Source organism: Nerophis lumbriciformis, linkage group LG11 (genome assembly GCF_033978685.3).
Source record: "Nerophis lumbriciformis linkage group LG11, RoL_Nlum_v2.1, whole genome shotgun sequence".
Lineage (NCBI taxonomy): Eukaryota > Metazoa > Chordata > Actinopteri > Syngnathiformes > Syngnathidae > Nerophis > Nerophis lumbriciformis.
In genome coordinates this window covers 31,824,912-31,852,474 of record NC_084558.2, presented here as the reverse complement: position 1 = coordinate 31,852,474, position 27,563 = coordinate 31,824,912, and the positions used below count along the sequence as shown (strand labels likewise).

General features: G+C 40.8%; 1 protein-coding gene across 1 annotated transcript; it reads right to left on the bottom strand.

The window, feature by feature from the left end:
- Positions 1–1,800: 1,800 nt before the first annotated feature.
- Positions 1,801–27,125, bottom strand: tspan13b (tetraspanin 13b). The gene is made up of 6 exons (XM_061966109.1): positions 26,925–27,125; positions 20,585–20,752; positions 16,988–17,068; positions 12,256–12,369; positions 12,040–12,150; positions 1,801–2,251 (listed from the first exon to the last, which is right to left on the bottom strand). Exons 1-6 carry the CDS (start codon positions 26,985–26,987, stop codon positions 2,177–2,179), a joined length of 612 nt encoding a protein of 203 aa, XP_061822093.1. The 5' UTR covers positions 26,988–27,125; the 3' UTR covers positions 1,801–2,176.
- Between the last annotated feature and the right edge of the window lie 438 nt (positions 27,126–27,563).

Genomic DNA, 27,563 nt, shown 5'->3' with positions numbered 1-27,563 from the left:
CTTTTAACAACACTCAGTAAACATTCGGGAACTGAGGAGACACATTTTTTAAGCTTCTCAGGTGGAATTCTTTCCCATTCTTGCTTGATGTACAGCTTAAGTTGTTCAACAGTCCGGGGGTCTCCGTTGTGGTATTTTAGGCTTCATAATGCGCCACACATTTTCAATGGGAGACAGGTCTGGACTACAGGCAGGCCAGTCTAGTACCCGCACTCTTTTACTATGAAGCCACGTTGATGTAACACGTGGCTTGGCATTGTCTTGCTGAAATAAGCAGGGGCGTCCATGGTAACGTTGCTTGGATGGCAACATATGTTGCTCCAAAACCTGTATGTACCTTTCAGCATTAATGGTGCCTTCACAGATGTGTAAGTTACCCATGCCTTGGGCACTAATACACCCCCATACCATCACACATGCTGGCTTTTCAACTTTGCGCCTATAGCAATCCGGATGGTTCTTTTCCTCTTTGGTCCGGAGGACACAACGTCCACAGTTTCCAAAAACAATTTGAAATGTGGACTCGTCAGACCACAGAACACTTTTCCACTTTGTATCAGTCCATCTTAGATGAGCTCAGGCCCAGCGAAGCCGACGGCGTTTCTGGGTGTTGTTGATAAACGGTTTTCGCCTTGCATAGGAGAGTTTTAATTTGCACTTACAGATGTAGCGACCAACTGTAGTTACTGACAGTGGGTTTCTGAAGTGTTCCTGAGCCCATGTGGTGATATCATTTACACACTGATGTCTCTGAACCCTTTGATGATATTACGGACCGTAGATGGTGAAATCCCTAAATTCCTTGCAATAGCTGGTTGAGAGGTTTTTCCTAAACTGTTCAACAATTTGCTCACGCATTTGTTGACAAAGTGGTGACCCTCGCCCCATCCTTGTTCTGAGCATTTCATGGAAGCTACTTTTATACCCAATCATGGCACCCACCTGTTCCCAATTAGCTTGTTCACCTGTGGGATGTTCCAAATAAGTGTTTGATGAGCATTCCTCAACTTTATCAGTATTTATTGCCACCTTTCCCAACTTCTTTGTCACGTGTTGCTGGCATCAAATTCTAAAGTTAATGATTATTTGCAAAAAATTAAATGTTTATCAGTTTGAACATCAAATATGTTGTCTTTGTAGCATATTCAACTGAATATGGGTTGAAAATGATTTGCAAATCATTGTATTCCATTTATATTTACATCTAACACAATTTCCCAACTCACATGGAAACGGGGTTTGTACATTTTAAATGTTTACGTTTATTGTTTTCAATGCTTTAAAGTTGAAATGTACTGTGTGTCTCTAAAATTTGGACAAATAATATATGTCAAATATAAAATAATGCGTACAAATATGTATTAATAGTTATAATAAATTTAAAAAAATCCTGACAGGGATATCGCTCAGCCCCAAAATCAAATGAAAATGGTATTAAAAAACCTGCCCATAACATTTTAAGCTGTGTTGCTAACCACAGACAGACAAACAAACCCCTGCAAATGAATCGAAAGATAAATAAAATTAGAATTGTCTTTGGCTGTCGCTTCCAAGCCTTGCAAGAGGGTATACTCTTTGCATTGGTCTCAGCAGCTGGGTGCATTTGTTCTATAGCGGAATGAAATAAACAGAGTGAACCCTCTTGTCAATCATCATCTCTCTTTGTCACTGTGGGTGGAGGCCGGGTCGTTAGTATACAGAGAGAAGTTTGCCCATAACTTTGAGCTATGTTGCTAACTAACAGACAAAAAAAAAACGGCGATTACAACAATAGGAAAACACAAGGCATGTTTAGCTTTATTGTTTATTGTGGTTTGACAGTACAAAGTCGCAAAGTGATGATTTGTTAAGTCGCCAGTGCAGTTCTGACACGCCTGCCTATATTTGCAAGTGTCATGCAAAAAAAGCAAATACACACATAAATTCAGCCAGAAGCACACACTTTTCTTACACGCAAACATGAAAGTATACTGTATGCGCTCTTCTCAGTTCCTCACAGCACTTTCAGATGAACACACCAAGTGATCCAGTGTAGCAACGCCAAGGTCCCGTGTGGGACGGGACCTCCAATCGCGGGAGTGAGGCTAGCTAAAACAATCACATTCAATTAGCATTGCCCTTTTATTTACAGGCACAGCCCAGAGAAAGGTCTAGAGGCGCTGGGACTAAAGGCGTGTCACAGGAACGCACTGGGGTTGGCTCGGGGGTCCTTTTGATTCCTGTAGCGATATGTGAGCCACACGCCCAAAATCTGACAACAAGACAGAAAAGACATACTCAGATTCTGTGGGTGTATGCAAATGACCGCAGAACCTCTAAAGTGGAACGCACCCTGAGGTTGTACAATTCAGAATTCAACATACAATTAAAAAAAGTACAAGTGGGGGAAATAATCGTTTTTTAGATGCATCACAATTCGCAAAAAAAGACAACTATAAAATAGATTAGTAAACGTCAATAATCGATATATTTATTGAAATTAAAGTAATGCAGACAGTTGTAAAATTTGTCTGACTACAGCGAGCCACCTCACTGACAGGTCTCAGCAGCTCCTTTATTTTGAGGCGCGTATGTTGCAATTATGCACACATTTCCAATAATTTAACTAATGTGATGGGAATTAATTCAACTTACAAATGCACTGTTTTTTAAAGTTGAAATTGATCAAAACTTTATTAGTCAAACGAAAATGGTAAATGGGTTATACAAACCCCGTTTCCACATGAGTTGGGAAATTGTGTTAGATGTAAATACAAACGGAATACAATGATTTGCAAATCCTTTTCAACCCATATTCAATTGAATGCACTACAAAGACAAGATATTTGATGTTCAAACTCATAAACTTTTTTTTTTTTTGCAAATAATAATTAACTTAGAATTTCATGGCTGCAACACGTGCCAAAGTAGTTGGGAAAGGGCATGTTCACCACGGTGTTACATGGCCTTTCCTTTTAACAACACTCAGTAAACGTTTGGGAACTGAGGAGACACATTTTTTAAGCTTCTCAGGTGGAATTCTTTCCCATTCTTGCTTGATGTACAGCTTAAGTTGTTCTCCGTTGTGGTATTTTAGGCTTTATAATGCGCCACACATTTTCAATGGGAGACAGGTCTGGACTACAGGCAGGCCAGTCTAGTACCCGCACTCTTTTACTATGAAGCCACGTTGATGTAACACGTGGCTTGGCATTGTCTTGCTGAAATAAGCAGGGGCGTCCATGGTAACGTTGCTTGGATGGCAACATATGTTGCTCCAAAACCTGTATGTACCTTTCAGCATTAATGGCGCCTTCACAGATGTGTAAGTTACCCATGTCTTGGCCACTAATACACCCCATACCATCACAGATGCTGGCTTTTCAACTTGGCGCCTATAACAATCCGGATGGGTCTTTTCCTCTTTGGTCCGGAGGACACAACGTCCACAGTTTCCAAAAACAATTTGAAATGTGGACTCGTCAGACCACAGAACACTTTTCCACTTTGTATCAGTCCATCTTAGATGAGCTCAGGCCCAGCGAAGCCAACGGCGTTTCTGGGTGTTGTTGATAAACGGTTTTCACCTTGCATAGGAAAGTTTTAACTTGCACTTACAGATGTAGCGACCAACTGTAGTTACTGACAGTGGGTTTCTGAAGTGTTCCTGAGCCCATGTGGTGATATCCTTTACACACTGATGTCGCTTGTTGATGCAGTACAGCCTGAGGGATCGAAGGTCACGGGCTTAGCTGCTTACGTGCAGTGATTTCTCCAGATTCTCTGAACCCTTTGATGATATTACGGACCGTAGATGGTGAAATCCCTAAATTTCTTGCAATAGCTGGTTGAGAAAGGTTTTTCTTAAACTGTTCAACAATTTGCTCACGCATTTGTTGACAAAGTGGTGACCCTCGCCCCATCCTTGTTTGTGAATGACTGAGCATTTCATGGAATCTACTTTTATACCCAATCATGTCACCCACCTGTTCCCAATTTGCCTGTTCACCTGTGAGATGTTCCAAATAAGTGTTTGATGAGCATTCCTCAACGTTATCAGTATTTATTGCCACCTTTCCCAACTTCTTTGTCACGTGCTGCTGGCATCACATTCTAAAGTTAATGATTATTTGCAAAAACATTTTTTTTTTTCAGTTTGTACATCAAATATGTTGTCTTTGTAGCATATTCAACTGAATATGGGTTGAAAATGATTTGCAAATCATTGTATTCCGTTTATATTTACATCTAACACAATTTCCCAACTCATATGGAAACGGGGTTTGTACTTGTATAGCGCTTTTCTACCTTCAAGGTACTCAAAGCACTTTGACACTATTTCCATATTCACCCATTCATACACACTTTCACACACTGATGGCGGGAGCTGCCATGCAAGGCCCTAACCAGGACCCATGAGGAGCAAGGGTGAAGTGTCTTGCTCAAGGACACAACAGACGTGACGAGGTTGGTAGTAGGTGGAGATCGAACCAGGAACCCTCAGGTTGCTGGCACAGCCACTCTCCCAACTCCGCCAACGGCATTATTATACATAAATTAAAGATGCATCAATAATCGATTTCTAATAGAATCATAGTTCCTGAATCGTAATCGTAATCTAAAGACAAGCCTGCATCTTGTTTTGCGACATATTTTGCGAACAAAAACACAAAAGTTAAAGCGCAATAACATAAGCAGAGCTACACGGAGCTCAGCTGAAGTAAACAAGAGGCTTGATGTGGCTGAGCCAATCAGCAACCAGGACAGAGAGCACAGTTCCCTGTAATTGGTTCGCCTTTAGCCAAAAGCGTGTCATATGCATACAAGGAATGTATCTAGTATTGGTAGTCATTCAAAAAATTTATTACAACCTCAATAAACTCACATTTGCATATTCAATTTCCATCCATCCATCCATCCATCCATCTTCTTCCGCTTATACGAGGTCGGGTCGCGGGGGCAGCAGCTTAAGCAGGGAAGCCCAGACTTCCCTCTCCCCAGCCACTTCGTCAAGCTCCTCCCGGGGGATCCCGAGGCGTTCCTAGGCCAGCCGGGAGAGATAGTCTTCCCAGCGTGTCCTGGGTCTTCCCCGTGGCCTCCTACCGGTCGGACGTGCCCGAAACACCTTCCTAGGGAGGCGTTCGGGTGGCATCCTGACCAGATGCCCGAACCACCTCATCTGGCTCCTCTCGATGTGGAGGAGCAGCGGCTTTACTTTGAGCTCCCCCCGAATGACAGAGCTTCTCACCCTATCTCTAAGGGAGAGCCCCGCCACTCGGCGGAGGAAACTCATTTCGGCCGCTTGTACCCGTGATCTTGTCCTTTCGGTCATGACCCAAAGCTCATGACCATAGGTGAGGATGGGAACGTAGATCGACCGGTAAATCGAGAGCTTTGCCTTCCGGCTCAGCTCCTTCTTCACCACAACGGATCGATACAGCGTCCGCATTACTGAAGACGCCGCACCGATCTGCCTGTCGATCTCACGATCCACTCTTCCCCCACTCGTGAACAAGACTCCGAGGTACTTGAACTCCTCCACTTGGGGCAAGATCTCCTCCCCAACCCGGAGATGGCACTCCACCCTTTTCCGGGAGAGAACCATGGACTCGGACTTGGAGGTGCTGATTCCCATCCCAGTTGCTTCACACTCGGCTGCGAACCAATCCAGTGAGAGCTGAAGATCTTGGCCGGAGGAAGCCATCAGGACCACATCATATGCAAATAGCAGAGACCTAATCCTGCAGCCACCAAACCAGATACCCTCAAAGCCCTGACTGCGCCTAGAAATTCTGTCCATAAAGGTTATGAACAGAATCGGTGACAAAGGGCAGCCTTGGCGGAGTCCAACCCTCGCTGGAAACGTGTTCGACTTACTGCCGGCAATGCGGACCAAGCTCTGACACTGATTATACAGGGAGCGAACTGCCACAATAAGACAGTCCGTTACCCCATACTCTCTGAGCACTCCCCACAGGACTTCCCGGGTTACACGGTCGAATGCCTTCTTCAAGTCCACAAAGCACATGTGGACTGGTTGGGCAAACTCCCATGCACCCTCAATGACCCTGCCGAGAGTATAGAGCTGGTCCACAGTTCCACGACCAGGACGAAAACCACACTGTTCCTCCTGAATCCGAGGTTCGACTATCCGGCGTAGCCTCCTCTCCAGTACACCTGAATAGACCTTACCGGGAAGGCTGAGGAGTGTGATCCCACGATAGTTGGAACACACCCTCCGGTTCCCCTTCTTAAAGAGAGGAACCACCACCCCGGTCTGCCAATCCAGAGGTACCGCCCCCGATGTCCACGCGATGTTGCAGAGTCTTGTCAACCAAGACAGCCCCACAACATCCAGAGCCTTAAGGAACTCCGGGCGGTTCTCATCCACCCCCGGGGCCTTGCCACCGAGGAGCTTTTTAACTACCTCGGCAACCTCAGCCCCAGAAATAGGAGAGCCCACCACAGATTCCACAGGCCCTGCTTCCTCATAGGAAGACGTGCTTGTAGGATTGAGGAGGTCTTCGAAGTATTCCCCCCACCGATCCACAACATCCGCAGTCGAGGTCAGCAGAGCACCATCCCCACCATACACGGTGTTGACACTGCACTGCTTCCCCTTCCTGAGGCGGCGGATGGTGGTCCAGAATTGCTTCGAAGCCGTCCGGAAGTCTTTTTCCATGGCCTCCCCGAACTCCTCCCATGTCCGAGTTTTTGCCTCCGCGACCGCTGTAGCCGCACACCGCTTGGCCTGTCGGTACCTGTCTGCTGCCTCAGGAGTCCCATGAGCCAAAAGAACCCGATAGAACTCCTTCTTCAGCTTGACGGCATCCCTCACCGCCGGCGTCCACCAACGGGTTCTAGGATTACCGCCACGACAGGCACCAACCACCTTGCGGCCACAGCTCCAATCGGCCGCCTCGACAACAGAGGCACGGAACATCGTCCACTCGGACTCAATGTCCAGCGCCTCCCTCGTGACATGTTCAAAGTTCTTCCGGAGGTGGGAATTGAAACTCTCTCTGACAGGAGACTCTGCCAGGCGTTCCCAGCAAACCCTCACAATGCGTTTGGGCCTGCCAGGTCTGTCCGGCATCCTCCCCCACCATCGCAGCCAACTCACCACCAGGTGGTGATCGGTAGAAAGCTCCGCCCCTCTCTTCACCCGAGTGTCCAAAACATGAGACCGCAAATCCGATGACACAACTACAAAGTCGATCATGGAACTGCGGCCTAGGGTGTCCTGGTGCCAAGTGCACATATGGACACCCTTATGTTTGAACATGGTGTTTGTTATCGACAATCTGTGACGAGCACAAAAGTCCAATAACAGAACACCACTCGGGTTCAGATCTGGGCGGCCATTCTTCCCAATCACACCTCTCCAGGTTTCACTGTCGCTGCCAACATGAGCGTTGAAGTCCCCCAGTAGAACGAGGGAATCACCCGGGGGAGCACTCTCCAGTACTCCCTCGAGTGAATCCAAAAAGGGTGGGTACTCTGAGCTGCCGTTTGGCGCGTAAACGCAAACAACAGTCAGAACCCGTGCCCCCACCCGAAGGCAGAGGGAAGCTACCCTCTCGCCCACCGGGTTGAACTCCAACGTGCAGGCTTTAAGCCGAGGGGCAACAAGAATTGCCACCCCAGCCCGTCGCCTCTCACTGCCGGCAACGCCAGAGTGGAAGAGAGTCCAGCCCCTCTCAAGAGAAGTGGTTCCAGAGCCCTTGCTGTGCGTCGAAGTGAGTCTGACTATAACTAGCCGGAACTTCTTCACCTCATGCACTAGCTCAGGCTCCTTCCCCCCAGCGAGGTGACGTTCCACGTCCCAAGAGCCAGCTTATGTAGCCGAGGATCGGACTGCCAAGTGCCCTGCCCTCGGCTGCCGCCCAGCTCACACTGCACCCGACCTCTATGGCCCCTGCTATGGGTGGTGAGCCCATTGGAGGGGGGACCCACGTTGCCTCTTCGGGCTGTGCCCGGCCGGGCTCCATGGGGACAGGCCCGGCCACCAGGCGCTCGCCATCGTGCCCCACCTCCGGGCCAGGCTCCAGAGGGGGGCCCCGGTGACCCGCGTCCTGGCGAGGGAAATCTGGGTCCTTTGTTTGTGTTCTTCATAGAGGTCTTCGAGCTGCTCTTTGTCTGATCCCTCACCTAGGACCAGTTTGCCTTGGGAGACCCTACCAGGGGGCATAGAAACCCCCGGACAACATAGCTCCTAGGATCATTGGGACACGCAAACTCCTCTACCACGGTAAGGTGGCAGCTCAGAGAGGAGCATATTCAATTCCCCCCCCCCAAAAAAATTGTTATAAGATTATATTCACAAATCATTAAGTCTCAGTTTTGGGACACGGCAAATGACTACTTCTTAGGACAGTTATTTTGTTTTTGGCAGCTTTATTGTTCAAAAGCATTGATTAGAGATGTTCGATGATATCGGCCGATAAATGCGTTAAAATGTAATATCGGAAAATATCGGTATCCTTTTTTTTATTATCGGTATCGGTTTTTTTTATTTTTATTTTTTTTATTAAATCAACATAAGAAACACAAGATACACTTACAATTAGTGCACCAACCCAAAAAACCTTCCTCCCCCATTTACCCTCATTCACAGAAAAGGGTTGTTTCTTTCTGTTATTAAAATTCTGGTTCCTACATTATATATCAATATATATCAATACAGTCTGCAAGGGATACATTCCGTAAGCACACATGATTGTGCGTGCTGTTGGTCCACTAATAGTACTAACCTTTAACAGTTAATTTTACTAATTTTCATTAATTACTAGTTTCTATGTAACTGTTTTTATATTGTTTTACTTTCTTTTTTATTCAAGAAAATGTTTTTAATCTATTTATCTTATTTTATTTTATTAATTTTTTTTTAAAGTACCTTATCTTCACCATACCTGGTTGTCCAAATTAGGCATAATAATGTGTTAATTCCATGACTGTACATATCGGTTGATATCGGTATCGGTTGATATCGGTATCGGTAATTAAAGAGTTGGCCAATATCGGAATAATGGATATCGGCAAAAAGCCATTATCGGACATCCCTAGTATTGATAGATTAATTTGGAAACATGGATTTAAAAACTTTACAATACAGCATGGTTTGTCATACTTTTTTCACCAAGTACCACCTCAGAAAAAACTTGGCTCTCCAAGTACCTCCATAGTGAACAACATCAAAATACAGTAGCGATGTATGCCTACGTATTTATAAAAACAAGGCAGAGGTTTTATTTAACAAGTATATCTAGTATTTTTGGCCACTGTAACATCACACACAGTTTGAACAGTAACACTGTGTTCGAATATAGGGGGAAAAAAACCCTGCACTTTATTCAAGTGATTCTTTAGCGTACCCATTAGTGGCACACGTACCACAGTTTGAAAATCCCTGTTGTATAAATTAGCTCAGATCCTGCTACTAATATTGCAATAAAGGGTACCCAGACCTTGTCAGGGTAACAAAATCAAATAAATATACAAATTATTTCCTTCGTCTCTTTTATTACATACAATTTTTTTGAGAAAAATAAGGTCAATAGTGTAAAATAACGAAACAAAAGTACACGTCTAAGGACTTATTTACTGAGTTTGTAAACAATAACAAAAACAATAAAAAGTTTTGTGACAATCAAAAAAATCTCTATTTCATCTCTGTAGTCATTGTTAGTATCGTACTTGGTATTGTTACTGTCGATATTTGTCGATCCAACCACCTCTCTTTATATTCATGCGCTTTTGCTTAGCAGCTAGCATGGCTGTAGTGTAACATTTTTAGCTATTCCTCGTCTTTTAGTACTCCAGCGATAAAAAACATAGTTTTGTTTGCCACCATGGAAGCGTGGATTAGTGACTTTGTGCTGTAGAGTGAGGGCGCTACATTGCTTTGAGGAAATGTTAGTTGGTGCTTGTCACGGTCACATTTGCAGGACACAACTAGAATGTGTTATCAACATTAGCTAATCCTCATCCTCTACAGTAGCTCTCCAGTGATAATAATACTTGTAAGACACATAGTTTACTTGCCGTCATGGAGGCAGGGATTAGCAATGTTATAATACCTAGGTTGCATGTGACGCCACACCTGGCTGCCACTTGGCAATCACTCCAACAACTCACTCTCTGTAATGTTGGAATTTGCCTATTCCTTTTTTTTTTTTTTTTAAATGCTCCAGCCTATGTAAAGTCAGGCTACATTTTTCCAAAAATTATTATTGACATGGTAATGATTAGCATTAGCGATTTTACATGACGATTTAAACACCTCCAAATGTGTAAATGAAAACTACAACTAAAATGCATGTTACAATCAAACAGCTGGTGCGTAATAAGTATAACACTTACAGTATTAACACTTTTTAGAGTGAACCAAAAATGTTCCTGACCTAACGTATATGTATATGTATATATATATATATATATATATTAGAGATGCGCGAATAGGCAATTATTTCATCCGCAACCGCATCAGAAAGTCGTCAACCATCCGCAATCCACCCGATCTAACATTTGATCAGAACTGCATCCGCCCGCCATCCGCCCGCACCCGCCCGTTGTTATATATCTAATATAGACGATGCAAGGCATTAGTGAGGTTATAAAGCTTTTGCCTGTTAAAGAAAGGAGACTGATCCAACGCAGCACAGACATTCGCGTGCCACGCTGTCACGACCCAGACGCACACCAGTGCGCAATCATATGGGAACCGCGCTGAGCGCACCTCCAAGCGCGTCTCGCTGCCGGCGACGGCCGGGTATATGGGCCCGACGCTCCAGCGCCATCCATTTTCAGGGCTAGTTGATTCGGCAGGTGGGTTGTTACACACTCCTTAGCGGGTTCCAACTTCCATGGCCACCGTCCTAGCTGCTGTCTATATCAACCAGGGTGAGCCCCACCCCTTTCGTGAGCGCACTGCGCGCGGAGTGACCCCTGTTACGCACCCCCGGCCACGGGGGTGGCGGGCAGGTAAGCTGCTTACCTGCTGCGCGTGACGCCGGCCGCGGTGAAGGCGGACGAGGCGGGGTGTCGGTGCGGTGGGCGCGGTGGTGACCCTGGACGTGCGTCGGGCCCTTCTCGCGGATCGCCTCAGCTACGGCTCCCGGTGGGGCCCTCTCGGGGGAAGGGGCCTCGGTCCCGGACCCCGGCGAGGCGTCCCTTCTCCGCTCCGTAAAAGTGTCCATCTCTTTTTTTTCTTTTCTTCTGTTGTGGCATATGCAGCAGGTGCCTGCTCGTTTTTCGTATGTGGGTAACAACATTTAACTATGTATATATTGTAATGTTCCCAGGAACGTAGGCTCATAGACTTATTCGTTTGTCTCGTATTTATTGTAATAAGATGCAATGTAACCACACAACAGCTCCAATGTGCGTCTTCCCTCTTTCCCGGCAAAACTCGAACTAACACTTCCTGTCAACAACGTCACTTCCCTAACTTGCCCGGAAGTCCCGCCCCCCAGCCAAAGCCATTGGCTAACACCCCGTAGCTAGCCGCTACATCATATTTCCGAATTGGTTTAACTGCCACCCGCCTGAATCTATTTAAAATCTAATTTTTTTTAATTTCAATCGCCCGACCCGACCCGACCCGACCCGCTGATAAAATCTAATTTTTAAAATTTCATCCGCCCGATTCGCGGATAATCCGCGGACTCCGCGGTTGTGCCCGCAAACCGCGCATCTCTAATATATATATACATATACATACAAAAAAAATTATATATATACAGTATATATAGATATATATATACAGCCCGGTCGCCGGCCAATTTTCTTTAACCTAATGCGGCCCCCTGGGACATCCTCTATAGCGCACTATAATCTAAGTCAAGATATGAAGACAAATTAGTGAAATATTTAATAATATCTCCAAATAATAAATTCATTTTATTTTTACAATATGCAAAGGGCCAATAAAAACACTTTCTGAGCTGAAAATGGGCAACGGGGTCGCATTTTGTACACCCTTGCTGTTGAAATACAGTAAGCTTCCAATACCAGTGCTGCTACAATTAGCACTGCAGCTGCTGGAAGATCAAGGCTCACCTCAGTAAAACTGAAAAAGAGTCCCGTCCCTCCTACAAAACGCAGGATTTCGCCGGCGTGCTCCTGGATCTTATCGGCGCAGGGCAAACACGAGTGATTGGGAAAACAGGCCTGCGGAGAAAACACAAGAACCAGCGCTCAGAATTCTGGTACTCGTGGCCTTTAACTTGATACCTCCAAATCTAGCTTTTGTTTTGACAAGCTGATATGACGTACAGCATCACAGGTGGCGTTGAGGTCCACCTGTCTGAAGCCGCAGCAGTTAAGGCTCTTCTCAACGTCTCTCTGAGTGCTCCGGGAGTTGTTCCAGCCAACCTCCAGCAGATGATCCTGAGTGTGCATAAAGGCAAAGGGGGAATCATGCCAGAATTTCATTACCATTTCACTATTCAACTGGCGGCCCAAGTTCAATGAAAAACTGCTCCTGTTGTTTAGAGGCACACATTTAAAGGGGAACAGACATCATTCACAATAATTAAGAGGGACAAGAACACAATCTCGTTTTTTTTTTTTTAGAATTCTAAAGCTAAAAAAATGCTTGCAATATGCGACTAATGGGGTACCCTATGTTGCCTTCAAAGCCCTCTAAAACAGACCTGGGCAAATTAAGGCCCGGGGGCCACACGCGGCCCGTTAAGCTTTTCAATCTTGCCTGCCGGACTTTCTTAAATCATTTTTTTAGATCTTTACGATCGAAACTGTAGCCGCCATTATGATGTGCAGTGATGTTTTCAAATGACCGTAAGTCTTGAACTATATAAGTATTTCAATGGTTGGAATCTGTGCTTTTGCATGATATACTAGTTACTACGGTAATTTAAGTCACAGCAGCTCAGACGAGGCATCAAGCAGTGTGGGTGGGGAGCGTTTTCACCGTCCGTCAGGGACAGATGCGGAAGGAGATTTTTACAACAAAGTTGTAAAGCTTAGTGATGTATCAAATTGTAGGTGGTTTTTTTTTTACCCTTTGCGTTGATATTTCGCTATGCTTGTTGCATTTTTGTTAGGTTTCACTTGATTGAAAAATATGTTGATCGATAACATTCATATGTTGTCAATATTCAGTCTTTTATCATTCATAGTTAAAGGCCTACTGAAACCCACTACTACCGACCACGCAGTCTGATAGTTTATATATCAATGATGAAATCTTAACATTGCAACACATGCCAATACGGCCGGGTTAGTTTACTAAAATGCAATTTTAAATTTTGCGCTAAATATCCTGCTGAAAATATCTCGGTATGATGACGTCAGCGCGTGACGTCGCGGATTGTGGAGGACATTTTGAAACAGCATGATGGCCAGCTATTAAGTCGTCTGTTTCATCGCAAAATTCCACAGTATTCTGGACATCTGTGTTGGTCAATCTTTTGCAATTTGTTCAATGAACAATGGAGACAGCAAAGAAGAAAGCTGTAGGTGGGAAGCGGTGTATTGCGGCCGACTTTAGCAACACAAACACGGCCGGTGTTTCATTGTTTACATTCCCGAAAGATGACAGTCAATCTTTACCATTGGCCTGTGGAGAACTGGGACAACAGAGACTCTTACCAGGAGGACTTTGAGTTGGATACGCAGACACGGTACCGTGAGTACGCTGCGGCTTCCAAACATTTGATCGCTTGCCCGTACGTGCGTGCCTCTATGTGCATGTCACGTAAATAATTCTGATGATTATCTTGTGTGATGACTGTATTATGATGATAGTATATATGATAGTTTATATCTGTATCATGAATCAATTTAAGTGGACCTCGACTTAAACAAGTTGAAAAACTTATTCGGGTGTTACCTTTTAGTGGTCAATTGTACGAAATATGTACTTCACTGTGCAACCTACTAATAAAAGTCTCAAAAAGTCTCACGTACGTAACTTTGGGGACTTTGGGGAAATATATGTGCTGTATGAACTTTGGGGAGGTGAACGGTACTTTGGGCTGTGGGATTGAGTGTGTTGTGCAGGTGTTTGAGTTGTATTGGCGGGTTATATGGACGGGAGGGGGGAGGTGTTTGTTATACGGTATTAATTTGTGGCATATTAAATATAAGCCTGGTTGTGTTGTGGCTAGTAGAGTATATATATATGTTTTGTGTTTATTTACTGTTTTAGTCATTCCCAGCTGAATATCAGGTCCCACCCGCCTCTCACAGCATCTTCCCTATCTGAATCGCTCCCACTGCCCTCTAGTCCTTCACTCTCACTTTTCTCATCCACGAATCTTTCATCCTCGCTCAAATTAATGGGGAAATCGTCGCTTTCTCAGTCCGAATCGCTCTCGCTGCTGGTGGCCATGATTGTAAACAATGTGTAGATGTGAGGAGCTCCACAACCTGTGACGTCACGCTACTCGTCTGCTACTTCCGGTACAGGCAAGGCTTTTTTATCAGCGACCAAAAGTTGCGAACTTTATCGTCGATGTTCTCTACTAAATCCTTTCAGCGAAAATATGGCAATATCGCGAAATGGTCAAGTATGACACATAGAATGGACCTGCTATCCCCGTTTAAATAAGAATATCGCATTTCAGTAGGCCTTTAATATTGTAACATTTTCATGTACATTCTGGGTGTTTCATTCAGTAAAAAAATTTCAAATTCCGTTCTATTCCGTTTTTTAAGTGGTTTGTCAAAACGTTTTTAGCATTCAGACATTATAGTGAGGTTCCTAAAAATCAGATATACCGGTCCCCAGACACACTTTTTTCTCTAAAATTGGCCCCTGGAGTCAAAATATTTGCCCAGGCCTGCTCTAAAACAACTTTTAAAACCCTCCATCAACATTTTATATACACACTGCATAGTATATATACATATAATATAGTAACACTGAGGGAACTCTCCTGAAGGAATCAATAAAGTACTATCTATCTATCTATCTATCTATCTATCTATCTATCTATCTATCTATCTATCTATCTATCTATCTATCTATCTACACATTCATTAAAATATACAATATGTTTAATATTTACAGTATTTTGGTCATTTTAAGCATTAACGGAACTTTTTTCCTGGGCGCATTGATTTCACTGCCCATAGCAAACCACTTCCTACTTCCGTCAACAAACGAGTGTGTGTTGTAATCTTGGCAGACAAAGATGACTATTTTTGGACAAATGAGGATTCACAACCTTATCTGTTTGAAGCTGAATATACAGTGGATGAACTACTCTTTATAGAAGCTAAGTGAGCATGAAGAGAGGGTGAAACGTTGTAGCAGACAAGAGCCAAGCGAGTCAGGATGTGGAGCTTGGAGCCAAGCTATGTTGACAGAAATGGAGTGCTTCTGCTGCACTGAGTAGCAAACAATGTTATTATTGATAGAAAGGCTTTTTGTATCTGGTGAGAGGGACACTGCTCAAAGAAACTGCATCACAACGAAAGACGAACTGTTTGCGTTAACAAACCCTGCACCTACCCTACCCAAAATCAACTGGAAACGTCCCTGGCCAGCTTGACCAAACGGACAACTGTCAATCGAGTGAGTCACTTTAATATTGATCATGATACTAGCAGAACATCATTCTTGTTAGTACAACTACCTACACTGTCAAGTTCGCTGTGCAAAAACAAAACATGGAATGTGGGCTAATACTTTACAGATACTGTAATACGATTGTTCATGTTTTTCAGTCAGTACAGATTGGTGTCCTATCGCATTGTGTTGTGCATTACAAAATTAAAAGCCATTCAGCTGCTAACGCAGAAGCTAGCTTGCGGCTAATGCCGTAGCAATGTGAGTGTCTCTGTGAGCAAGGCGATGTGTTACTACGCTAGAAAAAGTGTTCCTTAGTGTTCGCTCTTACAATAACAATGTCACTACAGTTTGGTTAGTATACAGGTTATAGAAAGTAAATGAAGCATTGTTGTTTTTGAATGCATTTTAAGACTGATTTAGAGGTAGAATGGATTGCTTCCATTGGCAGCATTGCTAGCCACCTAGAACGAGCCGATTTTTACAAATTAGAATGCAAAAAAACCGAATCATCAGGTGTTCTTGTCTCTCATAAGGATTGTGAAGTATGGGCAACATTTTTAAAAAAGTGCAGTCCACTTTAAAAAAAATTTGCAGTTAAACTGTAACGTGATACTGTTCATGGTAATTGGGATTTGTTATATATTGTATATATTATATAAAAATATAATATAATTTAATAATATAATATATCAGTATATATTATATACTGTATATATAATATGTAAATATTACATATATGTTATATTTTATATTGCTACTATGGTACATTTTTTGTCTACTTAATACCTGCATTATCCTTTCCATCCTTTGAAACTGAGCTACTGTGTGGAAAAATTTCCCTTGTGAATCAATAAAGTTTGTCTAAGTCTAAGTCTAAGTGATGTATGTAACTAACGTGTTGCCATAGCTTGTTTTCTTCAGATGCAGTTAATAATCATTTGTTCAACTTTCGTTATATGAGTAGTGATCCTCAAGATTCCACTTTAGGTCCTCTCTTTTTCATCATTTGGGCTATTCAGCTACTTTTGGCCAGCGAATTCAGTTAAAAAAACACTTGTGAGATACTTTTTGCAGCAGATTCTTGAAAACACTGTAGTGCTGTCATAGAGATGATCTTTGACAAGCGTTTTTGCAGTGAGTCCTTAAAAACAGCAGAGTGCTCCTGTAACTCTGACAAAATAAATACAAATCAAATGTCCACTGCAGAGGATGCTGGTTTTCCAGAATATACAAAATAAGATTTAATAGTAAAGAGAGAAGTCTGGCCACTCGATCCCCAGCTTTCAGGAAATGCGGCCCCCAAACAATTTAGTTGAATATCCCTGCTACACATCAACAGTGCTGCAGATGAACATTAGACATGCATCAGAAAGATCAAAAAACGCCAGAAAGCATCCTCATAAGGCTTATGACATTATTTGGGGTGCACAATACATTTTGGCAAAATATTCAAACTTTTCATCTCACCTGTTGCTCTTTGTTGATGGCGAGACAGGCACTGGAAACGGAGAACTGCACGATAAACACCATGAACAGGATAATCATGTACTGACAGTCAGAGTCAAGGAACAAGCACGGCCTTCATATTATACAGTTCAACAACATTAAGACAATGTACACGTCAGTGTACGTCCAATATCTCACTATATTGATGAACAAAGGCGTTATAATGCACAATCACATCAGCTGTAGTCACCTTTTTCAGGCTTCTGATTGGTTACAATGAACATGACATAAATGTGTTTTTATGTGGACAAAGATTTAAAAAAAAAAAACTCCACTCATGTGGATGGACATTTTTAAAATAGGGAAATTTGTTAGTTTTTTTTAAATATCTGCGTTTGTGTGATAATGTGAGTTTAATAATTTCCGACTGTCTGTGAGGCCGTGAAGTGTAAGTCCTGGCTGGTGATTAGATGAGCAAGAGAGGAAGGAAAATATCAGTCCCCCCAGGAATTTGCAATGTTGGGATATTGTCAATTCACGCAAATTAGCCCAATCTCCAAAATGTATGCACGATACCAAGAATAAATGTGCATGAAAACACTCCGACAGACATCACACAATGGACAGTTTAGTAAGTACGGATTGTGTTAGTTATATTGTAAAACTTACACACGTTGCTTGGAGTGATTAATAAAGAAGCCTTTTGAGCAGAAACACTACAGAAGAATAGTAGACATATACTAGATATACTTTCAGTTCAAGACACAAAAAAGGAAGCACATTTTCAAGCCGCAGCACCTGCAGTGAGCAACTCGTCCAAAAGATGGCACCATAGCACAAACAACAACACACCTTTTCAGTGTCTATGTCGGTATTGAAAACTATTTGTTTCATACAAAACATTATGGCCGTTAGCAAAGAAAAATCCATAAATTGGCCACACCATTTTACCATTGAGGGTTCAAAGCGTAGGAAAAAGTAGCAACTTACAGTCCAAAAAAACGGGGGTACACCCTGGACAAGTCTCCACAATATATATTACATATATATCGCATAGGTCTACTTTGATGGCAAGCCAAGGCCAACAGTAAAATTACCGCCACATTTCGCTCAGTATAACTCCATGTTGCATCCAAACTGACGCACTGCAATTTCTTCTATGTACGCACATCACAACCTTTCAGTGCAGAGTGCAATTCTATGAGCCAACCCACGTTACGCAAAAACCACGTTACGCATAAATGTCAATACACAAAGTAGAAAATCATTACATGTAATGCATTATATTGTGCCAAGCAAATACCACCCCATATGTGCCTGATGCACATACAGTACCAGAAACTGCAATTAGCCATGCTAATGTTGGAACCCATTTCCTCAGCGTATCAGCATATTGAGAATGAAATAGGCACCGACACTACCTATACCCACATAGGGTTTTATTTGTCGAAAATATATTTTGCCCTGTCAGTTGGATGACACATCAACATACAGGCTAACGGGCATATATTTCCCCCGTTAGCCTATATGACGATGTGTCATTGACCGGGCTAGCATGCTAAGCATTCGTTGCACGAACACACTAGCTTTGTTAGACAAAATCATAGACTGTATTGGACAATATAGTTTATATATACGAAATGTCCATTTCCATTTATTACAAGTAATAAGAAAACATAAATGCCTGACGCAAGTTTGGCGTCAGATAAAAAAATCCTCTCCGCCTTCAATCGTCTCCATCTTTCAAAGGGATCCCCGATACAAATCCTTGTTTTGTTCCTGGCTTTGTCATGAATAAGTTTAGATTTACTAAGGTCTGACATGTTTAGTAACTTTACCAGTGGCAAGAGTTAGACAAAGATGGCGGTGCGTAACTGGCAACCTGGATGTGACACACTCACAGACTTTCTAATTAGTCAAACGGTGGAGGGCGGGCCATCAAAATTAAAACAATAACAATATTTCGGGGCTGTAAATCTAATTTTGAAATGAGAATATCCCGGCTGAACCACCGTTATCAGTTATAGAGGTATTCGAAAAGAACATGATTTATTAATGCCTTTTGACATATCAGGGCCATTTAATGATGACTTGACATGAAATTATTAAATATGGCTCCTTTAAGATGGATAAACTCTCGTAAAACATGCACAAAGAATGTCTGCAACTTGTGGAAAGCTGACAACGGACAATAAGGAATCCTTTGGTGGTGTTTCTTTTTGTAATTATAATGAATGACCACTAATACTAGGTATGATAATTTAAAACAGAACAATATTTAGGCAACGAGATTACAGTATGTGCTTTTACAGCCATCGAGTGTCCACTTTTACAGGGGAACTGCACTTGCCAGTCTTTCACGATCATTATGAGCGACAAGAACACACGGCTTTTTTTTAGGATTTTAAAGATGATAAAAAAATGCTTGAAAGATGTGGTTAATGGGAGTCAAAACTCTCCAGCAACGTTTTACGTTTGTATATACACACTGCACGTCTATACATAATGTAGTAAGAGACACGTTGATAACAATATGTAATATGTTTAATATTTACTGTATTTTGATCATTTTAATAATTTTCAGGACTGATTTCTTCCACACATTGATTTCTGTCTCCATAGCAGCGCACGTCTGACTTCTGGCAACAAAAATGTGTTCCTACTTTCGGAATCAAACACGCGTGTGTTCCAATCATGGCAGACTTGCTAACAGACAACAAAGACGACTATTTTTGGACAAATGAGGATTCACAACCTTGTCTTTTTGAGCTAAATATACTGAGAATGAACAAATGTTATAGAAGCGAGCTGGAAGAAGCGGGTGAGACGCTAGAGCACACCCACATTGATTGCTCCCATTAGCTGCATTGCTAACCACCGAGATCGAGCCAATTTTTATATGTCGTTATCTCTCATAATGATTGTGAACAATAGGCAACATTTCCAAAAAAGTGCAGTTCCCCTTGTATGTATGTACAGTATGTGTATTGTGAAATGAGTAAAACATCAAAACAGTATTTTCTTTCCATTTTGTGTTGAAGTCCTGTGCTTTTTGGGGCTAATGTGACAAGGAACAATACAATTGTTTTTGACAAATTCATAAAATCAAAAGTAGATTCAATGTAATTTGAAAAACATTTAAGGCCTTAAACAATCGCAACCTTTGATGGTTCAGGCATGTCCGGCCGCGACAATCATAGAAAAAGCTAGCAAAAACCTGGAGGGACTGAAAGAATGGGAGACATGTTGAGAAGAAGTTTGCTATTTTGAGGGTGTCGCAACTGACAAAAAAGCCTGTTAGTTTCAATAAAGAGATTCTTAATTGAACAGGGATAGTTGTCTGTAGATAAGAGACATTTCTGAATAAAATGCTGAAGCGTTGGCAGCTCTGCTGTTGGTTTATCCAAACTGCATAGTAGTTTGGAAACAAAGTACACAACTGTAGGGAAGAGCCCAGGAGCTCAAACATTGCATTATTCCTACTGAGTGAGAAAGTAATCATCAAATTAAATCATCAGGCAATCATCCAAGGAACTACAACAACATTGGAAAAGTGTGAGTGACTCCAACCTAGGACCAAAAGTACGACTGGCAAACTGTGAGTCATGTGAAGGATACAAAGAAGAGAAGGACCTGGTGGTGCTTCATTGCACCAATGAGGCCAACCAGAGCCACGAAGAAGAGGAAGACACCCACTCCGATGACGCCACCTACCACTTGGAAACTGGAGACCAGACCGAACCACTTGCCCCACGCTGCAATTCCAATCATCAGCAGGCTCACCATCTGCAAGATAGACCATGTGTTAAAAACACATTATCATCAATCATGCTTATCAATATACCGTATTTTTCGGACTATAAGTCGCAGTTTTTTTCATAGTTTGGCCGGGCTCCAGTGCGATTTATATATGTTTTTTTCCTTCTTTATTATGCATTTTCGGCAGGTGCGACTTATACTCCGGTGCGACTTATACTCCGAAAAATACGGTACTACAAACGTATAATGTCTTAAGTCCCTAAAGCACCCTCGGCCTTACGGTCTTCTGTTTATTGCTACGTTTCTGGTTGTGATGTTTCTCGTTACAATGTTTCTCGTTACAATGTTTCTCGTTACGTTGTTTCTCGTTACGATACGATGCTTCTTGATACAATGTTATTCGTTACGATGTTTCTCGTTACGATGTTTCTCGTTACGATGTTTCTCGTTACGATGTTTCTCGTTACAATGTTTCTCGTTACGGTGTTTCTCGTTACGATACGATGCGTTTTGATACAATGTTCTTCGTTACAATGTTTCTAGTTACGATACGATGCGTCTTGATGCGTCTTGGGGCGGTATAACTCGGTTGGTAGAGCGGCCGTGCTAGCAACTTGAGGGTTGCAGGTTCGATCCCCGCTTCCGCCATCCTAGTCACTGCTGTTGTGTCCTTGGGCAAGACACTTTACCCACCTGCTCCCAGTGCCACCCACACTGGTTTAAATGTAACTTAGATATTGGGTTTCACTATGTAAAGCACTTTGAATCACTAGAGAAAAGCGCTATATAAATATAATTCACTTCACTTCACTTGATACAATGTTCTTCGTTACGATGTTTCTCGTTACGATGTTTCTCGTTACAATGTTTCTCGTTACGATGTTTCTCGTTATGATGTTTCTCGTTACATACGATGCTTCTTGATACAATGTTCTTCGTTACAATGTTTATCGTTATGATGTTTCTCATTACAATGTTTCTCGTTAAAATGTTTCTCGTTACAATGTTCTTTGTTACGATGTTTCTCGTTACAATGTTTCTTGTTATGATGTTTTTCGTTATGATGTTTCTCGTTACAATGTTTTTCGTCACAATGTTTTTCGTCACAATGTTGTTCGTAACAACGCTTCTCGTTACGATATTTCTCGTTACCATGTTTCTCGTAACAATGTGTCTCGTAACAATGTGTCTCGATACAATGATACGACTTACTTTTGACTAAAGATCGACTGATATGTTTTTTTCTGGGCCGATACGATTATTAGTAGTCAGTGAGGCCGATAACCGATATTTGGAGCCGATACTCATTTGCATTAAAATTTAGCTAAACATGAATAGAATACCCCAGTACACAGCTGGACAAGCCTATAAGATGATTTTTTAAAGGTTATTTTTTACCATACATCCCACCAGTATCGATATAATAATTTATGTGGGCGCTAATGTTGTGGTTAATTTAGCAGCAAAAACATCAGGAATTAACACAAACACCTTTATTACGTATGTCTAAGAGAAACATCAACATTTGCATTCCAAAATATGGAAAATCTCCTGACAACTGGTAAAAATATGTGATTTTACCACGTCACAATAACTTGCAAGCTAATCAATTATGCACCGCAGCGCAGCACAGATTAGCAAAAAGGGTATTAGTACCAACTTACTCTCTTCTGATCACTATTTTTGTATTTTCTCATACTAAATACTGGTATCATATGTTTATATATTGTATTTACTGAAGTACTTCAAATACATGTAGAATAATAAAACACAGGCCAAAACCGCTAAAAAGAAGGCCAACACGATAGATTTTAATTTATTTAATTAAGTTAAGTGTTATTGACAGTTTAATTAAACCAACAAGATATTTAAACTAGTTTCTTATTCTCTTTTATTACATACAATTGTTTGGGCAAAACAAAGTCAATAGTACACAATAACTAAACAAAAGCAAAAACTACCAACTACTATGCATTGAAACCCTTTGGTTTTTGACCTCCTGTGTCCAGGGACTTATTCCCTGAAATTGTAAACATTTACAAAAACGACATTTCCTGTTAGTAGCGGCTTACTTTCGCAGTAACGTGGTTCCATCTACACTTCTTATAGCTTCTTATTTATTGTGATATGTCAAGCTAGGTAACATGTTTAGCCTCGTCCTCTGCGACTTGATAATGATAGAAAGTAGGTGATGACTATAATATGACTATAATATGGAAATACACAGTTAGCTGCTGGCCGGGATCGGCTTTTGTGATCGGCAGTGAAAGGTATTATTCAGCAATGGTCGATCCCGTACTTTTCATACTGATCGGTTGTCGAGTGATTGGCACATTCCTTGTGAAACAATCTGCTCCAATGAAATACAAATCATTTAATGTTGTATTTCATCTTCTTACTACTGTATTTTATGTCATTTGTGTGTTGTTTGTACAATGTCTGTGGAAAATTGGGTTTAAGTTACACTGAAAATAGACTTATGAAATAAGAACAGAAGTCATTCGTAAACCGAGGATCAATTTGTGAAGAAAAGGTTATTTTTTGGCAATGTCACAAGTGGTGTCCAGATTTAAAATTGATATTGGATATATTTCCAATATAGGACTGGGAGATTATACAATAGTGATTGATGATTCAGCTCAATCACTTTCAATCACGGTGATCAGCTGTGAGCATAATAATTTGATCAGAAATGGCGGAAATGTCCGTGACAACAGCCAATGATGTTAACAGCGTATGTCGCATTATAGTTTAAAAATGGCTTTTTAAAATAGTATTATTTTGGGTCTTATGTCCCTGCTCAAACACTCAGAAGCGTAAAATAGTTCCCCGTCCTATTTCATATTTATCTGAGAGGAACAAGCGGCTGAAAATGGATGGATGGATGAATGGATGGCTCTATTTGTTTTACTGTTGAGTAAACATTTTAAATAAAAATTATGTTCATCTTATTTAATCTGCTTTGTTTTTGTACAGATGCTTTTAAACAGGCTGGTTAAAAAAAAGTGGCGACATTATTCAAGATCAAATGATGACAAAACTGATCGTGATAGATTTTTTTTATGTCATTTTGCCCAGCCGTAGTCAGATATCAGCAAATATAAAACAAGTATGGATTATATGAGCTTGCATGTAAAATCTCAGCTATATAAGCGCCTTGATGCAAGCAGTCCTGCAGCATGGTTACACTGCAAAAAAGAGCTGACAAAATATAAGACAAAAGACTAGATTTTAGGGGGAAAAAATACTAAAAACTAGTGAAATTATTTGTCCATGCAGCTAGTTAATTTTACTTGATAAGACATCTTGAATAAAGATTTGTACATCTTGAAAATAGCAGAACTTTTAAGCCAGAAATAAGTATTTTATTCTGAAAACAAGCATTTTTAAACCTGCAGTTCTTAAATTAAGCATTTTAGGTTAAATTAAGGTTTTATATCTGGAGAAAACCAAAATATCTTATTTGAATAGTTATTTTCTAAATGTTAACATTTTTTAACTAAAATAGACAAATTATAATTATTTATGCTAAAATTAAGGTGTAAAGTCCATGACTAAAAACAAGTAAATAGCTCTGAAAACTAGGGAAATTTCTAGAAATAAAATGTAAAATCTTGGAAAGTGGCAAATAATTTGCGGCGTATTTGTGCAAAGCTGGACAGTCAGTTAAAATCTAAATGTTTTCCAATGAGTATACGAGGTTGGTCTTTTCTTGTATTTTGGTTAAGTCATTTACAAAAGGTAAATATAGAATAGAATAGAACAGAATGGACTTTATTGTCATTATATTTGCATACAACGTGATTAAGGACTCCAACTTAAACGTGATTAAGGACTCCAACTTAAGGTGCGGTACTGGAAACAAATATGGAATAAAAATAAATCACACAAGTAGTAATAAAGATTAAAAAAATAAGAATTGAAAATGTGGTAATATGGTAGGCTATTGGCTACTAGTACTTGTCTGTAGCTAGCAGCTACACAACAGCTCAGCACACAATAGCACACAAGCTCGACATAAGCCTAGTGGAACAATGTTGCAGTGTAAAACACCACATATGTCAATATACAGTAAACATTTTTCAAATAATTAGGGTTATATATTACTTACAGACTCCAAGGCGAATTAAAAAGTATCCAGTAACACATGTATCCGCAACATCCAACATACTGTGTCATGAACTTAACTTTATGAATTATTGTGGCTATTAAGTGTTGCAGAACAACCAATCACCATTCCACTTAAATTTAAATAAAAACTGCATAAATCAATTTCAGAGAGTTGTTGCCAAATAAGTTTGTGATTTACCATTGTGAACTACCATTTTTCTTTGGTTTGAGTAAGTTTACTTGATCAAGCCTTTTTTAACATTCTACACTACAAAATAATACAATTATGTATTATTTGTGCTGATATTGTATCAGATAAATATCGGTATTGGCCAATAATCGAGGCTCTAATATCGGTATCAAATCGGAATGAAAAAGTTGTATCGGGACACCTCGAAATGTGACTGTTAAGTTTTGCCAGATGCTCATTCGTGTAAATCAGGCGTGTCAAACGTATTTTGAGTGAGGGCCACATTGCAGTTAAGGTTGCCCTCAGTGGGCCGCTTGTAATAGTCAATAATATATGAATATATGTATATATATATATATATATATATATATATATATATATATATATATATATATAAATATAAATATATATAAATACATGTAAACTATATAATAGGGGTGCACAGAAAATCAGTTGACATCCGAATTTGCTATTGTTATTCATCCCGATTCTAAATCGATCCTAATTAAAAAAATCTATTAAGATATATATATATATATATATATATATATATATATATATATATATATATATATATATATATATATATATATATATATATTTCCATAAGAATCCATTTCTAAAAATACCTTTTAGGCCACCTCTAAGCAACCAGGAGGAGCTTTTCTAACCTCTAACCTGTTTTGTAAAAAGTTTCACTATATCAAATAATACATTGCCAGAATCGGTTTGAATCAAGAATCATGTTGAATCGAGAATCGATTCTGAATCGAATTGTCACCCCAGGAATCTAAATCGGATTGAGTCATTGGGTGCCCAAAGATTTACACCCCTTGTATATAATTACCTATTATTTTGATTATTCTATCTTTTTTTTACATATGCTGTAAAAAAACAACTTTAGATTTGTACTGTAAAAAACTGGCAGCTCTGTCGCCAGAATTTACCGTAAAATAAGCTGGTTTTTTTTTTTAACTTTATTTACGCGTTTTGTTTCCAGGGTTTCGCGGGCCACATAAAACCATGTGGCATTTCCAGATTTGGCCCCAGGGCCTTGAGTGTGGCACTTGTCATCATTGTTATGTAAATGTTTCTTCCTCTCAGCTAACGACGTTTTGTATTTGTTGTCTTTTAATTGTGTTGTGGCTTCGATTTGAAAGTACAAATCTGCACTAAGCACCAGGCAGCCTAAACTGACACCATGAATACAGTAAAAGAAGAGCCCACACCACAGACCACAGTTGAATAGGTCTGCTATGCTCATCTTGTGTTTCTGTTAGCATTATATTTTCTACTACACGTTCTAGGTTGGCAAAAGTTTGTTTGAATCAATATAATTTACATTATTTCAACCTATAAGGTTCCACTGTATTTATTTTGTGTGAAACTGAAGGTTCCCTGGCCTGCACTTTGCAGGCTCAATGTCCACAACATTAAGTGAAGTCATAATGGAGCTTTGAACCCAGGAGACAAGTGGCACAGCAGATAACACTTATGCAGCTTATTATCACCTTGCTTGTGCTGCTTGCCTACGCTTATCTCACCTGGAAATTCAAATGTGTCATATATATTGGAAATATTTCAATTTAATATATTCCTACAAGATAACTCCTTAATTGTGGCAGAGGATGAGATTAATTATAAAGATTAGGAGGCAGAGGACATCCTCTCAACTTTTGGTTTAAGTGATGCTGGGAAATGGATTTAGAATGTGAATATTATTTGTAGGAGGGAGGGGGAAACCTGCTTGGTTGTGGTCGCATTATCTGACAATGTGGCACGGTGAATAATTAATTAAATGTATGACGTTTCCGTTTCCATACATCCTTCCAGTGGGAGAAAGAACGGAATAATACAAATGCATGCATCCATATGTTCTAGTGTGTCGCATATACTCACAATGTAAAGGATGTTGAGCGCGCACAGGGAGTGTTTGGAGCAGGTGAATCCGACGCAACCCATTTTGGCCGATAAATAAACAGCAACAAATAATATAAATATGATACAATGTCAGCTCTCGATTACATCCAGATGGGCTAAAATAATCCAGCGGCAATGGACGGTCCAAGCCAGTCCAAGCAACCACGGTTTTTACGCTCCAGCGTCAAAACACATACTGAACCAGAGAGAAACACGGAAGTTGAACCCGGTTTTAAAAAATAAAAGCACGTACAAAATCGCGGTGAAACGCATTTTGGACGAATTGTTGTACATTAGCGAACACCCGTTCATTTTCTAGTCATACTATGTGGTTTATGATGTCAAAGATATTGCATTTTGTCCTCCCCAGGATAATCCAATATATGTTAAAACACGACGTGGGATTAATTTTCTTTTTTGAATGATCATAATTTTCAGCTTTTTTGAACACGATTTTTTAATAATATTTACAATACAACATGTCATACATTACCTAAATATGTTTTTAATTTCATTTTGAGGTTAATCTGTGGTCAACCATTACAACTTGACACAAAGAGGGCGGAGCAGCCGGTCTGCTGATTAGCAAAATGTCCTGTTATTTCCTTCCTCGGGGGA

Coding starts and splice junctions, on each gene's coding strand:
- tspan13b (XM_061966109.1), bottom strand. CDS start 26,987: ATGGGTTGCGTCGGATTCACCTGCTCCAAACACTCCCTGTGCGCGCTC. Junction 17,069..20,584: donor ACCAGGTCCTTCTCTTCTTT/GTATCCTTCACA, acceptor TCTGACTGTCAG/TACATGATTATCCTGTTCAT. Junction 12,151..12,255: donor TCAACGCCACCTGTGATGCT/GTACGTCATATC, acceptor TTTTCTCCGCAG/GCCTGTTTTCCCAATCACTC.